This window comes from Microcaecilia unicolor, chromosome 6 (genome assembly GCF_901765095.1).
Source record: "Microcaecilia unicolor chromosome 6, aMicUni1.1, whole genome shotgun sequence".
Taxonomy (NCBI): Eukaryota; Metazoa; Chordata; class Amphibia; order Gymnophiona; family Siphonopidae; genus Microcaecilia; species Microcaecilia unicolor.
In genome coordinates, this window is record NC_044036.1 from 17,532,501 (window position 1) to 17,546,962 (window position 14,462).

Below are 14,462 nucleotides of genomic sequence, written 5' to 3' on the forward strand. Positions count from 1 at the left end.
TAGACTTAAAACTAAACCCCAGACCAGGGCCGGTCTTAGGAATTGCGGGGCCCTGTGCAGACCAGCATTTGGGCCGGCTTTAGAGATGGCCGGCATTGGTTTCCGGGGATAATGGAAACTAATGCCGGCAATCTCAAACCCGGCCAAATCCAAGGTATTTGATGGTGGGAGGAGCCAGCATTTGTAGTGCACTTGTCCCCCTCACATGCCAGGAGACCAACCGGGCACCCTAGGGGACACTGCACTGGACTTCACAAATTGCTCCCAGGTGCATAGCTCCCTTACCTTGTGTGCTGAGCCCCCCCAAAACCCACTCCACAACACCACTAACATAGCCCTAAGGGGTGAAGGGGGGCACCTACATGTGGATACATTGGGTTTTGGGGGGGAGTTTGGAGGGCTCCTATTTACCACCACAAGTGTAACAGGTAGGGGGGCGATGGGCCTGGGTCCACCTGCCTGAAGTGCACTGCACCCACTAAAAACTGCTCCAGGGACCTGCATACTGCTGTCATGGAGCTGGGTATGACATTTGAGGCTGGCAAAAAATGTTTTTTATTTTTATTTTTTGGGTGGGAGGGGCTGGTGACCACTGGGGGAGTAAGGGGAGGTGATCCCCGATTCCCTCCAGTGGTCATCTGGTCAATTGGGGCACTTTTTTGAGGCTTGGTCCTAAAAATAAATGGACCAAGTGAAGCCAGCGAAGTGCTCGCCAGAGCCAGCCTTTTTTCCATTATTAGCCAAAGCCGGCCATCTCATAACCACGCCCCCGTCCCACCTTCCATACCCTGTGGAAACGCCACCTTTAATTTTGGCCGGCTCTGCGACAGAAAGCAGTTGGAGCCGGCCAAAATTGGCTTTCGATTATACCGATTTGGCCGGGTTCAGGAGATGGCCGGCCATCTCCCGATTTGTGTCGGAAGATGGCCGGCGATTTCCTTCGAAATAAGCAGGACTGTTGCCCAAATGTCTGAAAAACAACAATGCCTTTGTTGTCAGGAGAAGTAAATGTTGCTCCTGATCATGTGTACAGTTGAAATGTTGCACATATGCAGTGGCGTACCAAGGGGGGGGGGGGCGGTCCGCCCCAGGTGCACGCCGCTGGGGGGTGCCGTGGCGCGCGCCTGCTGCGCGAATTCGCTAACTTTTCTCGTTCGCTGCAGCTCCCTCTGCCCCGGAACAGGTTACTTCCTGTTCCGGGGCAGAGGGAGCTGCAGCGAACGAGCGAAGTTAGTAAACTCGCAGCAGGCGCGCGCTGCAGCACCCCCCCCCAGCGGCATGCACCCGGGGGGGGGGGCTCTTTCACGGGGGGGGGTTGTCTTTTGCCGGGGGGGGGGGTCCTCGCTGCATCGGGGGGCGGAGCGCCGCCCCGGGTGTCCGCCCCCCTAGGAACGCCACTGCACATAGGACAGCCTGGGCCCCCTCAGACTGACTAGTTTTAGTTGGCTAGATTTAAGCAAGCTTTCAGCGACTTCCTAACCAGGAACTTTCTTAAATTAATGGGAACTGCTTTTCAGAGCCTGTAGGTGCCCAGTCCTTGTGGTGACTGAAGAACTTGCTTATTTTTTTCCCTCTTCCAAATGTAAAGTGCAAGTTTCAGCTTCCATCCATTGCTGTTTTAACAGTTACCTCACCTTGATTGACTGGAATTAAAGGCACCGGTAGTCCATAGTGTAATAGTTTCTTTTCTCAAATCTTATAGATCCCAAGAGCATTGAGACCTACAGATTCTTCATCCCATGGATTGGTATGTACCATCATCGGTCTTACGACATAAGCTGCTTCTTAAGGGGAAGAAGACCTAGAGAGGGACAATGTCCGGAGGCCCATTCAAAGTAGTTACTTATCTGTAGCAGGTGTTCTCCGAGGACTGTAGGATAGGAATACTCACACATGGGTGATGTCGTCGGATGGATCCTGTATGGGAACTTTTCTGAAGCATTTTTTTCCAGAACGTTTGAGAAAAACTCACTGCTCATGCTTACCTCTTCTTGTCTGCCGCTGTCACATGGGACCCCCTCAGTCCATTAACCTTTGTAGAATACAACTCCTTGGGGAGAAGGAGGACAAGCACGTTAGATGAATCTTCACACACACCAAAACTGTTTTTCGGTGGCACCAAGCCTCTCTCTTATTTTTTTTTTTATTTTTAGAAGGCAGGGTGGAACTGAAAGTAATGGGCTGGGGGGGGGGGGGGGGGAGGGGATGGAGTTAGATTCTAAACCTCAAATAGATTCTGGAGGACCGTCTGGCCAGATCTACTGTTGCTCTAGATGTGAGGTGCATGTGTGGATAGAAGTCCATGTAGCAACCCTGTAAATCTCTTCCATGGAGGCTGATCTCAAGAGGGCTGTCGGTGCTGCCATAGCTCTGACATTATGAGCTGTGACATGACTCTCTAGAATGAGCCCAGCCTAGGCATAAATGAAGGAAATTCAGTCTGCTAGACAGTTAGGGAGTATGCATTTACCAATGGCAGCCTCTGTTCTGTTAGGAGCACAAGAACCAAAAAGCTGGGTGGACCTTCTGTGGGCTTTAGTCCCTTCAGATAGAAAGCTTCGCTTGCAGTCTAAAACATACAATGCGCTTTTGCCTCTGTGGGCATGAGATATGAGGGAAAAAAGTTGGTAGGACAATTGATTAGTTAAGATGAACATTCAACACTATCATGGGAAAGAAACTTGGATGGGCATGCAAAATACTTAGTATAAGGTGGATCAGTTACTAGAGCCTGGTGCATATTTACTCTGCCCAGTGGTAGTTCTGTTTTAGTGAGTGGTAAGCCCCTAAGAGAATAAAATCTATTGGGTTTGCCTCAAAGGCATGTTAGGGGCGTTATGAAAACTGTGAACACCATAAGTACATAAGTATGCCATACTGGGACAGACCAAAGGTCCATCAAGCCCAGCATCCTGTTTCCAACAGTGGCCAATCCAGGTCACAAATACCTGGCAGAAACCCAGATAGTAGCAACGTTCCATGTAGAACCCCAAAGTGTAGCAACATTCCATTTAGAACCCTAAAGAGTAGCAAGATTCCATTCAGAATCCTAAGTACAGAAGTGTTGCCATACTGGGACAGACCAAAGGTCCATCGAGCCCAGCATTCTGTTTCCAACAGTGACCAATCCAGGTCACAAATACCTGGCAAGATCCCCAAAAAGCCCACCATGTGGCCCAACTTCCTCAAGATATGATCTGCTACTACTTGCCGTCTCTACTGAATTTCTTTCACCATGGATACCAAGGTTGTGATCTTTTGTTGTGGAAGTTGCTCAGATTTTATTCAGTGAGGCTTTTTGTGAGCTCCAATTCCTGTCAGACCAAAAACAGTGGGTGAGCGCTTCCATAGCAATCAAAGAGGCAAGCAAAAGAGTAGAAGAAATGATTCCAAGAACTGCCAGAAGTCCAATATCTTCAAAATGAAAGTTTATTCTCCAATAAAAGTAACATGTTTTTATTTTATTTATTAGGATTTATTTACTGCCTTTTAGAAGAGAGAATGAATCAAAAACATATAAAAACTTTCCAAAAATAATTAGAGGAGGTTTTTCCGACCTATGAGGATGTTCGCAAGGCTGTTTGGGCTGTAACAATACAGACAACAAACTGAGTATCTGAGGTCTTGTCCTTCCTCTAAATTAATTGATTTGGAAATTTTAAAATAATTCAGTTTGATTGAACAACAAGTACAACTTATTATTCTTGCTTTCATTGATCATTTGAGTATTCTAAGCAGCAAGATATTTGTTATATTAGTTTTCAATAGTTTGGAAGAAAGGCATGAGAGAGAAGATACGATAGAGACGTTTAAATACCTCCGTGGCATAAATGCACAGGAAGAGAATCTCTTTCAACTGAAAGGAAGGTCTAGAATGAGGGGGCACAGGGTGAAAATGAAAGGGGACAGACTCAGGAATACTGTAAGAAAATACTTCTTAATGGAAAAGCTGATGGATACATGGAGTAGCCTGGAGATGAGAACTATATCTGTACTCAAGAGACAATGGGACAAGCACTGAGGATCTCCGAGGGAGGGGAAGGGATTGTAGAGCTTAGTAGTTACCGTGTTTCCCCGAAAATAGGGCATCTCCATAAAATAAGACCTACCGAGGTTTTTTGTGCCCTTAGAAAATATAAGGCCTCCCCCGAAAGTAAGGCCTAGCAAAGTTTTGTTTTTCCCGGTAAGTAGGGTCCCCCCCCCCTGAGATCGCCGGGCCCCCCTCCGTCGCTCTGAAACTAACCCCCCACCCGAGATGGAGCCCCCACCCGAAGTCGCCGGACCCCAACCCCCTCTGTCGCTCCGAAACTAACCTGAACTTAAGCCTCCTTTCACTTTCCTTCCAGTTCGCAGCAAGCAGCAGCAGTAGGAGGGCAGGCCACTCCTTCCTTCCGTGTCCCGCCCTCGCCTGACGTAACGTAACGTCAGGCGAGGGCGGGGCTCGGAAGGAAGGAGAGGCCTGCCCTGCCCTGCTGCTCCTGCGAACTGGAAGGAAAGTGAAAGGAGGCTTAAGTTCAGGTTAGTTTCTGAGCGACGGAGGGGGGTGGGGTCCGGCGACTTCGGGTGGGAGCGCCATCTCGGGTGGGGGGGGCGACCTCGGGTGGGGGGGTTACCGGTAGTTGCAGGAGCGACGGAGGGAAGGTGGGCGGGCCAACCGTGTTTCCCCGAAATATTAAGACATCCCCTGAAAATAAGACCTAGCGCCTTTTTGGGCGCAAAAATTAATATAAGGCAGTGTCTTATATTCGTGGAAACACGGTAGTATGGATGGGCAGACTGGATAGGCCATTTGGTCTTATTATCTACCATCATTTTCTCTGTTTCTAATGAACTCAGATGGGCTTGAGACACTCTCTGGTTAGAATGGCAGGATTTCACAAGACAATTGCTACTACTACTTAGCATTTCTATAGCACTACCAGGGTTACGCAGCGCTGTACAAGTTTAAACATGGGGAAGGACAGTCCCTGCTCAAGAGAGCTTACAATCTAAAGGTAACAAACTATGTAGTCAGTGTAGGTATCATGAATGGGGAAGGTGGTTAGGCGCCAAAAGCAAGGGAGAAGAGATGGGCTTTGAGTAAGGACTTGAAAATGGGCAGGGAGGGCGCATGGCGTATGGGCTCGAGAAGTCAGTTCCAGGCATAAGGTGATGCGAGGCAGAAGGGGCGGAGTCTGGAGTTAGCGGTGGTGGAGAAGGGTACAGATAGGAGTAATTTGTCCTGAGAGCGGAGGTTACGGGTGGGAACGTAGGGGGAGAGGAGGGTAGAGAGGTAATGGGGGGCTGCAGATTGAGTGCAATTGACTGATACTTTCAGTGGAATTACTATTTGTTCAGTACAAAGGATAGTTTTCTAAAGGTACTTTTTTAAGAAGCAAGCTTTTGCAGCTGCTGAGCTCCCTTCCTCAAGCAACATGCAAAGGACTTTAGTAGCCCCCCAAAAATTAAAAATAAGCCGGAGGTTGTATTTTTCTTGCAAAGAACTATCTTTTGCAACAGGGGTGTAGCTAGGTGGGGGCATGGGCCCCCACAGATTTAGCCCTGGCCTTCTCTACTTTCAACCCCCCCCCACTGCCACCCCTCTCCCGCCAGGTACCTTTGCTGGTGCGGGTCCCCAACCCCCGCCAGCCGATGTCCTCTTCAGTGCTGGTCTCCGGCGCGTTCGCTGATCCGTTTCTGTGAGTCCTGACTCCTGACGTCCTGCACATCAAGAGTCAGGACTCACAGAAACAGATCAGCAAATGCGCCGGAGACCAACCCCCGCCAGCAAAGGTACCTGGTGGGGGAGGGTCGGTGGAGGTGGTCGAAAGTGGTGGTGGGGGAGCTAAAATGTGCCCCCTCACCTCAGACTCTGGTCCCCCCTCCCACCGAGGTCTGGCTACGCCCCTGTTCTGCAAGCAGCGGACTCCTTAACTGTTTCTCAAATCAGTGCCTTATAATGAAGAACGATCCTGTGATATCAAACTGCAGACAGTAGCAGCCTAGTCCCCAGTAACAGCTGTACCATTGTACCATTCTGTGTAGTAATCCACAGCTCTGAAAGTGGTTTTGAACCGACTGCAGGTAACCATCCTGCCTTTTTTCGAAGGAGAAGGGCGCCCATCTTTTGACACAAATCAGGAGATGTGCGTCCTTCTCCTAAGGTCGCCCAAATCAGCATAAACGAAAACCGATTTTGGGCGTCCTTAACTGCTTTCCATCACAGGGACGACCAAAGTTCAAGGGGGCGTGTCGGCAGTGTACAGAAGGCGGGACGGGGACGTGGTTGACAGATGGGCATCCTCGGCCGATAATGGAAAAAAGAAGGGCATCCCTGATGAGCATTTGGCCGACTTGGTCCATTTTTTTTCACGACCAAGCATCAAAAAGGTGCCCGAACTGATCAGATGACCACCGAAGGGAATCGGGGATGACCTCCCCTGACTTCCCCAGTGGTCACCAACCACCTCCCACCCCGAAAAAAACAACTTCAAAACTTTTGTCTTTTTTTTAGAGTATGTCCTTTGCTATGCCTGTGTCCCTGTGATGGCAGTTGAGGACGTCCAAAATGTGGATGTTTCTGTGAGAAGGACATCCATGCCTTTGCTATGCCTTTGACACCCTGTTTATTTGGATTTTGGATCACAAGAGGATCACAAGTAGCAGCAGTGGGATTTGAATTGGCCACCTCTGGATTGCAAGACCAGTGCTCTAATCACTAGGCCACTCTGCCACTCCTCCACTCCACTCCACTCCCTTGAAATTTGGCCATTCCTGTGTGTGTGGGGGGGGGGGGGGCAGTATGCAGATCACTGGGGGGAGGTATGTGTGTGTCAGCGGAGGCATAACAAAGGCGTGGACGTCCTTCTTTCAAATGTTTTGGATGTCCTCAACTGCCCCCCCACAGGAATGGCCAAATTTCAAGGGAGTGGAGTAAAGTAGAGTGGAGGAGTGGCAGAGTAGCCTAGTGGTTAGAGCACTGGTCTTGCAATCTAGAGGTGGCCCGTTCAAAACCCCCTGCTGCTAGTTGTGATCCAAAATCCAAATAAATAAAGGGGGTGTCAGAAGCATAACAGGCATGGATGTCCTTCTCACAAGCATCCACATTTTGGAACTACCGCCCCCTCCTTAAGAAGGAAATCGTGTGCAAATGAGCTAACAGCGAGCATGCAATTTCCTTCATGCATGCTCGTTCAAGGGAAGGGCTTTTCCCATTCAGTTAGTTGGACCAGTGCACTACAAATGCTGGCTCCTCCCACAACCAAATGCCTTGGATTTGGTCGTTTCTGAGATGGGCGTCCTCGCTTTCCATTATCTCCGAAAACCGGGGACGACCATCTCTAAGGTCAACCTAAATTTCATGATTTGGGCGTCCCTGACTGTATTATCGAAAGATAGACGTCCATCTTGTTTCGCTAATACAGGTTGCCCCGCCCCTTTACGGGGCCGTCCTTAGAGATGGGCGCCCCCGTTCGATTATCCCCCTCTAAGTTGTAAACACATTCACCATCTCATCCTAACACAGAGCGATGTGGCCAGATGTTTGTTACTCATGTTCCCCGGCAGGGAAAGGATTATTGGTCCTCTCTGGCCAGAAGTGGTTCCAGCACCGCAGGCTGCTGACTCCAGCCTTTCACTATGATGTCCTGAAGCCTTATATGAAGCTGATTTCAGACTCCACCAAAGTCATGCTGGTGAGTAATGTTAAAACAGGAACGCCAGCAGGCTGCCTGAATACTGAGCTGCTTCCTTTCCAGCTTTGCTTTCATTGTTTAGGGGTGCTTTTACTAAGCCATGCAAGCGTCTACGTGTTCCCAACGTGCACCAGAATGGAGTTGCCGCCTGGCTACCGCGTGGCTCTCTCGGTAATTTCATTTTTGGCGCACGTCCGACACGCGCATCTGAAAAAAAAAATTTTATTTTCGGCCGTGTGTATCGGATGCGCGCCATGTGGCATTTGACGTGTGTAGGTCGTTACTGCCTGCTTACCGCATGAGACTTTACCACTAGATCAATGACTGGCGGTAAGGTCTCAGACCCAAAATAGACGCGCGGCAACTTTGATTTTGGCACACGTCCATTTTTGGCAAAATTTTAAAAAGGCCTTTTTTACAGGTGCACTGAAAAATGGATCGGCGTGCGCCCAAAACCCGCCTACACTACTGCAAGCCATTTTTCAGTGCGCCTTTGTAAAAGGACCCGTGGAGGGGCATAATCGAAAGTGGGCGCCCATCTCCGTGGGTGGCCATGCGAAGGGGCGGGACAAACCGTATTTTCGAAAAAAGATGGGCGCCTAGGATTTGGATGTTTTTGAGCTGGGCGCTATCGGTTTTCAGCGATAATGGAAACCGAAGGCGCCCAGCTCAAAAACGAACAAATCCAAAGCATTGGGTTGTGGGAGGGGCCAGGATTCGTAGTGCACTGGTCCCCCTCACATGCCAGGACACCAACTGGGCACCCTAGGGGGCACTTTTACAAAAAAAAATTAAAATAGCTCCCAGGTGCATAGCACCCTTTCCTTGTGTGCTGAGCCCCCCCAAATCCCACTGCCCACAAGTCTACACCATTACCATAGCCCTAAGGGGTGCAGGGGGGCACCTACATGTGGGTACAGTGGGTTTTGGGGTTTTTTTGAGGCTCAACATTACAGCACAAGTGGAACAGGTAGGGAGGGATGGGCCTGGGTCCGCCTGTCTGATGTCCACTGCACCCACTAACAACTGCTCCAAGGGACCTGCATACTGCTGTCTGGGAGCTGGGTATGACATTTGAGGCTTGCATACAGGCTGTCAAAAAAAGTTTTTAAAGTTCATTTTTTGTGGTGGGAGGGGGTTAGTGACCACTGGAGGAGTCAGGGGAGGTCATCCCCGATTCCCTCCGGTGGTCATCTGGCCAGTTGGGGCACTTTTTTGGAACTTGGGTCATGAAAAAAAAGGGTCCAGCAAAAGCGACCCAAATTCTCGCTTCTGTCACCCTTTTTTTTCGATTATCGGCCGAAGGCGCCCATCTCTCCTCGGTCGATAAACACGCCCCAGTCCCGCCTTCACCACGCCTCCGGCACGCCCCCGTCAACTTTGTTCGTTCCCGCGACGGAGTGCAGTTGAAGACGTCCAAAATCGGCTTTCGATTCTATCGATTTGGTCGCTTTTGCGAGATGGGGGCCCATTTCCCGATTTGGGTCGAAATATGGGCGCCCATCACTTTCGAAAATAAGGCCGCTAGTCTTACTGCTTGCTCTCTTTTTTATTATGTTAGAATAAATTGAACTTCTTCATATAGGATCTCTCAAGGTTCTGCCTCAAGTTCAACCTAATTTCTTTAACTTGTTTATATGTAGATTTGTTCTCACACAGTAAGACAGATTCAAGCGCTTGGTGTAGCTGAATACTAAGTCACTTTCTATCAATACTTCTGACACAAGATGCTCTGTAAAAGACCTGCTGAACATTCTAGCACAGTCCCAGCAGCTCCAAATCAAAGTCCCTTCATAAAACAGATCCTGCTGTTTTCTCTAATTATAGTCCTGGCAGCTTTGAGTGAAAACTCTCTTCACAAAACAAATGCTGCTGTTTTCCTAACACAGTCCCAGGAGCTCTGAATCATGTCTTAATACACTAGGAGAAAGGAGTTCTTGATGCCTGTTTCATATCTCCAGGGCCAGTCTTAAATTGCAGGGCCCTGTGCAGACCAGTTCGGTGGGGCCCCCCTGCTCCCACCTAGCCCCGCCCCTTTTTGACAGGATGTGTTTTAAACATTTATTTATTTCAAATAAAGACAAATCATGCAAAACTTGTACAGAAAGACTAATTCAAATATGCACAATTCTACCTTTGGGTTTAAAAAGCAAAAACATGTGCATGTAAGAACTGGATAAATGAATTAAAACAAATCCCCTTAATATGTAATACTTGGTAGCAATAATGAAACAGTGATGGAACATTCCCATAGCAAGCAGCCTGAGCCAACAGATTCATTTTCCACTGAACATAATTAACTTTGTATGAACTTGGCTGCTAATAGTGTGGTGAACTGGACAATGTTGGCACATTTAGACTGACGCTGGACATAACTTCTGCATGAAGGAAGCCCTTCCCTCATTATTCAATACCTCTCTGTGAAAAAGTAGTAATAAAAAAGGCAAGTGCTTTTTTAAATATTTTTTATTTATTTATTTTATTTATGAACATTTATACGCCACTTTTTTCCACTTGAAGCAGACTCAGAGGGGCAAAATGGAAAGATCGTCCAAGTACGAATTAGGGCGTTCTTACGATAACGTCCAAAAATAGACCTGTATAATGGAAAAATAGTGTGGGCGTTTTTCGACAATCGATTATCCCTGTAAGAAAACAATCAAATGACGAGCGCATAAGCGTGACTAAATTGGGCGCCCTAACACGGTCGACTATTGCAGGTGCAAACGACCAAATCACGTGGTGTGAAAAATAATGTACATAGGTGTATCGCAAGTACAATACATGTTGTTCATGCCATCTGGGTACGGAAATATATGAGGAACGCATATATGTGTCAACTACAGACATATCATGCTGCTCCACCCATACTTCCATCATATGTGCCCATCTGAATATCCGGATCTGCATGCACTGTACACCTACTGCTCCACCAAATCTTCCATCATATGTGCCCATCTGAATGTCCGGATCTGCATGCACTGTACACCTACTAAACATGCAGTAAATGCATATTGTGTATATGTGAAAAGGGTCGGGTGGGGTGCGTCATCTATATAAGGCACGTTTCACACTCCTGCAGGCATGTGCACGTCAAAGACGTCTATGCTTACGAGGGCGTCCACGTGCTGATAGGGGCCATATATGGAATGGTCATCCATATATGGAGCTGTGCATGAAACGACGTCCCTCACGCAAGGTCGTCTATATAAGGCACTTCTTTTCCAACACGTGGAAAAATGGCACAACGCAGGGAGCCAAATTTTGGAGAAGAGGAGAGCCTGCTGCTTGTCCGGCTCTGCCTAAGGCACCGCCATCGCCTTTTCATCCAGCACCACCACCTGCCCCCCAGGCTGCAGGCCATGCGAGCCTGGTCCCGTATCCGGGAAAGGCTAGAAAGGTAAGGTTATGGCCCAACCCCCCTCCCCTCCTGTACCTACACATATAACAGCTCCGTCATCAATGTTACCAGCAGTAACTGGAGTGTCCATGCAAGGATCATGAGTAATATAGGAACATGCACAATCACTAATAATTTGTATGTTATTTAAACGACCACCATTCCCACATCCCTACAAGAATGTATTTCGTTAGGTTACTATCGTCACTATGCTATTAGTGTTATGTGAAAATTTCGTTAGTTATGTGAAGGCCACATTTTCCAACCCCTCTTTGCAGCCAGTGGGTTACAACGCCTCCAAATAGTGCAAGCATGAGACCAATGAAACCTATACCATACTTTATAACATGGTCATGATAACACATATAAAGTAGTTTAACAAGCATACATTAGAATGTATACAAACGGTACTGTCTGGCCTCATGCCCACCTCTCTGCCATCATCTGCATAGGAACCAACTCGGTGGCTGCTGTGGGTGCTTCACCACCCCACCCCCAATATCAAATATGTATGGAGGGAGGGGTCATCTCCACTGGGGGTTCCACCCCCCAAAATGTTAAAAAGGTGGCTCCTATGATTCACTACCAATGGAGGTGCCCCCCCCCCCAACACTGTAGACCCTCTCTCTCTGGTATGTGAATAGCAAATTAATGTGTGCAGAGGACAAAAAGGACCAACACCCCTGACCCCTGCTCTACAAACTTATATCTTACAGACGCTTTGGAGTCCACCGGGACCTCGAGTCCTTAAGGAGGCGGTTCCGGCGGGTGAGGCGGGAGAGGCCTGACCTCATCCGGGCGGTGCGAAGGCACCTCAGGGCTCGCCGTAAGTATTCAAAAACAGGACACCTGTACACATTACTACATACATTTCATGAATAAAGCAAATGTGTTGTACAATATCACTTCCCATGTGCCTAATAGCCACCTAGTAAGTAATACCATATCTGTCCCAGATCAAGGATGCAGGTTGCAGGGGTTCTCCCATGAGCATGCTTGCAACGTCCGACCATCCTCCCGAGATGAATGAGATGATATGCCACACTTTACTATTCCCCTTATTGTGGTGGCTGATTACTGTGTCCTGGTACAGCTGCCTGAGGCCCTACTTTTACTGCATGTTATGGCCTAAATCACATAAAAGAATTGTGCTCAACACCCTTCCCACTGCCCCCCCCCAACAACTGCCCATCAACCCCTCGTTGCATTTCACAATGCAAACATGCTGGTCAGCAATGAATTTGGTATGGCCACATGTCCTGCGTGGTGTGTGTCAGAGGAGGGTCCAGGGTTCTGTTTCATGTCATCTGATGCAGCTCATTCCCCATGGGCATAGGCTACGCCTTACCACACCCTGCCCCATGCCACCCAGCTACTGCACTATGCAAGCCATGGTGTATGCACTGATCTCAATCACACTCCTTTTACATACACAGGGCTCCACCAGCAGGAAAGTGAGCGCCAGGATGAGGAGGGCCACCACCCCCAGGAGGAGGAGGAGGAGGAGGAGGAAGAGCAGGAGGAGGGGCACATGGAGGAAGAGGAGGAGCAGGAGCCAGGCCAGGAGGCGGGCCACCAGCAAGAAGAGGAGGAGGAGGACTCGGAGGAGGGAGTCCTCATTATAGACCTGCATGAGGACCCCTCCCCACCTGCAGCACCATCGCCTGGCCCACCTCCATCCCCTGGGCCAGCTTCTGTGTCCCCTGGCCCACCTCCATCCCCTAGGCCAGCTTCTGTGTCCCCTGGCCCACCTCCATCCCCTGGGCCAGCTTCTGTGTCCCCTGGCCCACCTCCATCCCCTGGGCCATCATCCATGTCCCCTGGCCCACCTCCAGCCTTTGGGCCGGCGACTGTAGTGCGCCTCCTGCAGCAGCTGGTAGATGGCCAGCAGCAGATTATAGTTGGCCAGCACCAGCTGCTGCAGGAGGTGACAGCCCTACGGCAGGGCAATGAGCAGCTCCAGGGCCCACTAAGGGTACTGCTGGGGCTGCTCATTGCCCTGCTACAGAGGGCCTTACTAAGAGGGCGTGGCCGCCCTTAATTTAAATAGGGGGGCCTGTTGGTGTTGTGTGTGTGGGGGGAGGGGGGGAGGGAATTGTTGGGGTTGTGTGTGTGGGGGGAGGGAAATGTTGGGGGTTCTGTGGGGGGTGGGGGAGGGAATTGTTGGGGTGTGTGGGGAGTTGTGGGGGGGAGGAGGGCATTGTTGGGGTTATTTTGTAGGGGTGGGGGTGGGGATGGGGGCCAAATAAATTTTTGTTATAATATAACTATCAGGGTGTGTGTGTGTGTTTGTCTCCCTTGTGCATTACATATCACCAAATGGTGCTGTTGAGTTGAGAGGAAGGAGGCAGCAATATGCATAGCATTAAATGTGCTGTGTGAATGAGAAGGTGATGTATGTCTGAGAATGTTGGCCAGACAGAACGCCACCTGTTCATTCCAACCTGCATGGCCCATATGTGCAGGGGGGTTGGGCCGGGGAGGCTGGATGGATATTTGTGTTCATTAATAAAAATGGCCAGCCAGCATCTCTCTCTCCCTTCCTCCCTCCCTCCCCTCCACCATACTGACCCACAATACAGAGTGCCATCAATAAGAGATTAATAGTGTACCACGTGTGATCTGCCAGGTACACACTTCCACATAACTCCAGGTACCACATACAAAGTGTTTGCTGTCTGATGGACACATATCCTTACCCACAAGCCACATTGGTGGGGTGGGGGGGGGGGGGGCAAGAAGGACCTACAATACAAACAGCTGGCTCATATTTTCACATTGAATACATCAGCTATGGTATATAATGCTGAGGAGCAAAAGGGAAACAATGGGAAACCCAATAGATGGATGGTTACTTCATCACAGTTGCAATGTAATACTTGTGTTAGGGAAGGCCACAAATAAAAATGGTGCTCATTATTTGCAGGTGTGATCACACTTTCTCCAGTAGTCGATCAAGGTGTGTTACATTCAAGTATTCTGGGTTTGTGTCAAACTTTGTCGCTGAACTGACTTGCCTTAGGTGGGATTTGAACCAGCAACCTTATGATTATAAGGCTGGTGCTCTAACCAGTAGGCCACAGCAGCCATCAGGCTTTAGCCACCACCAGTTACTTTGGGTTGGTACCTGTACACACACCCCTTTCCCTCACCACCACGTCATAGGCCTCAGTGGCACTACCTGTAGCCACCTCGATCATTTTGTCCAGGCTACCGATTAAAAACAATGTAATGTGCATGTTCCCTACCCTACTACCTATGGAGCAATTTAGGAAGGTGGGTCCATAATGTGCTATACACATCCATTGCATTAATCATTCTCCCCTCCCCCGCCTATGGACCTTGAGAATGGGTGGCCACTTCATAAATGGGGACTGGGGTACACCACA

General features: G+C 49.2%; 1 protein-coding gene across 1 annotated transcript in view; it reads left to right on the top strand.

Annotated features, from left to right (window-relative positions):
- LOC115471579 (cytochrome P450 4B1-like) overlaps positions 1-14,462 on the top strand; it is a 131,318-nt gene that overhangs the window by 43,001 nt on the left and 73,855 nt on the right. The window contains exons 3-4 of the mRNA XM_030205252.1: positions 1,703-1,747; positions 7,546-7,673. Of these exons, the coding sequence (XP_030061112.1) occupies positions 1,703-1,747; positions 7,546-7,673 (173 nt within the window). The remainder of the gene's footprint in view (positions 1-1,702; positions 1,748-7,545; positions 7,674-14,462) is intronic.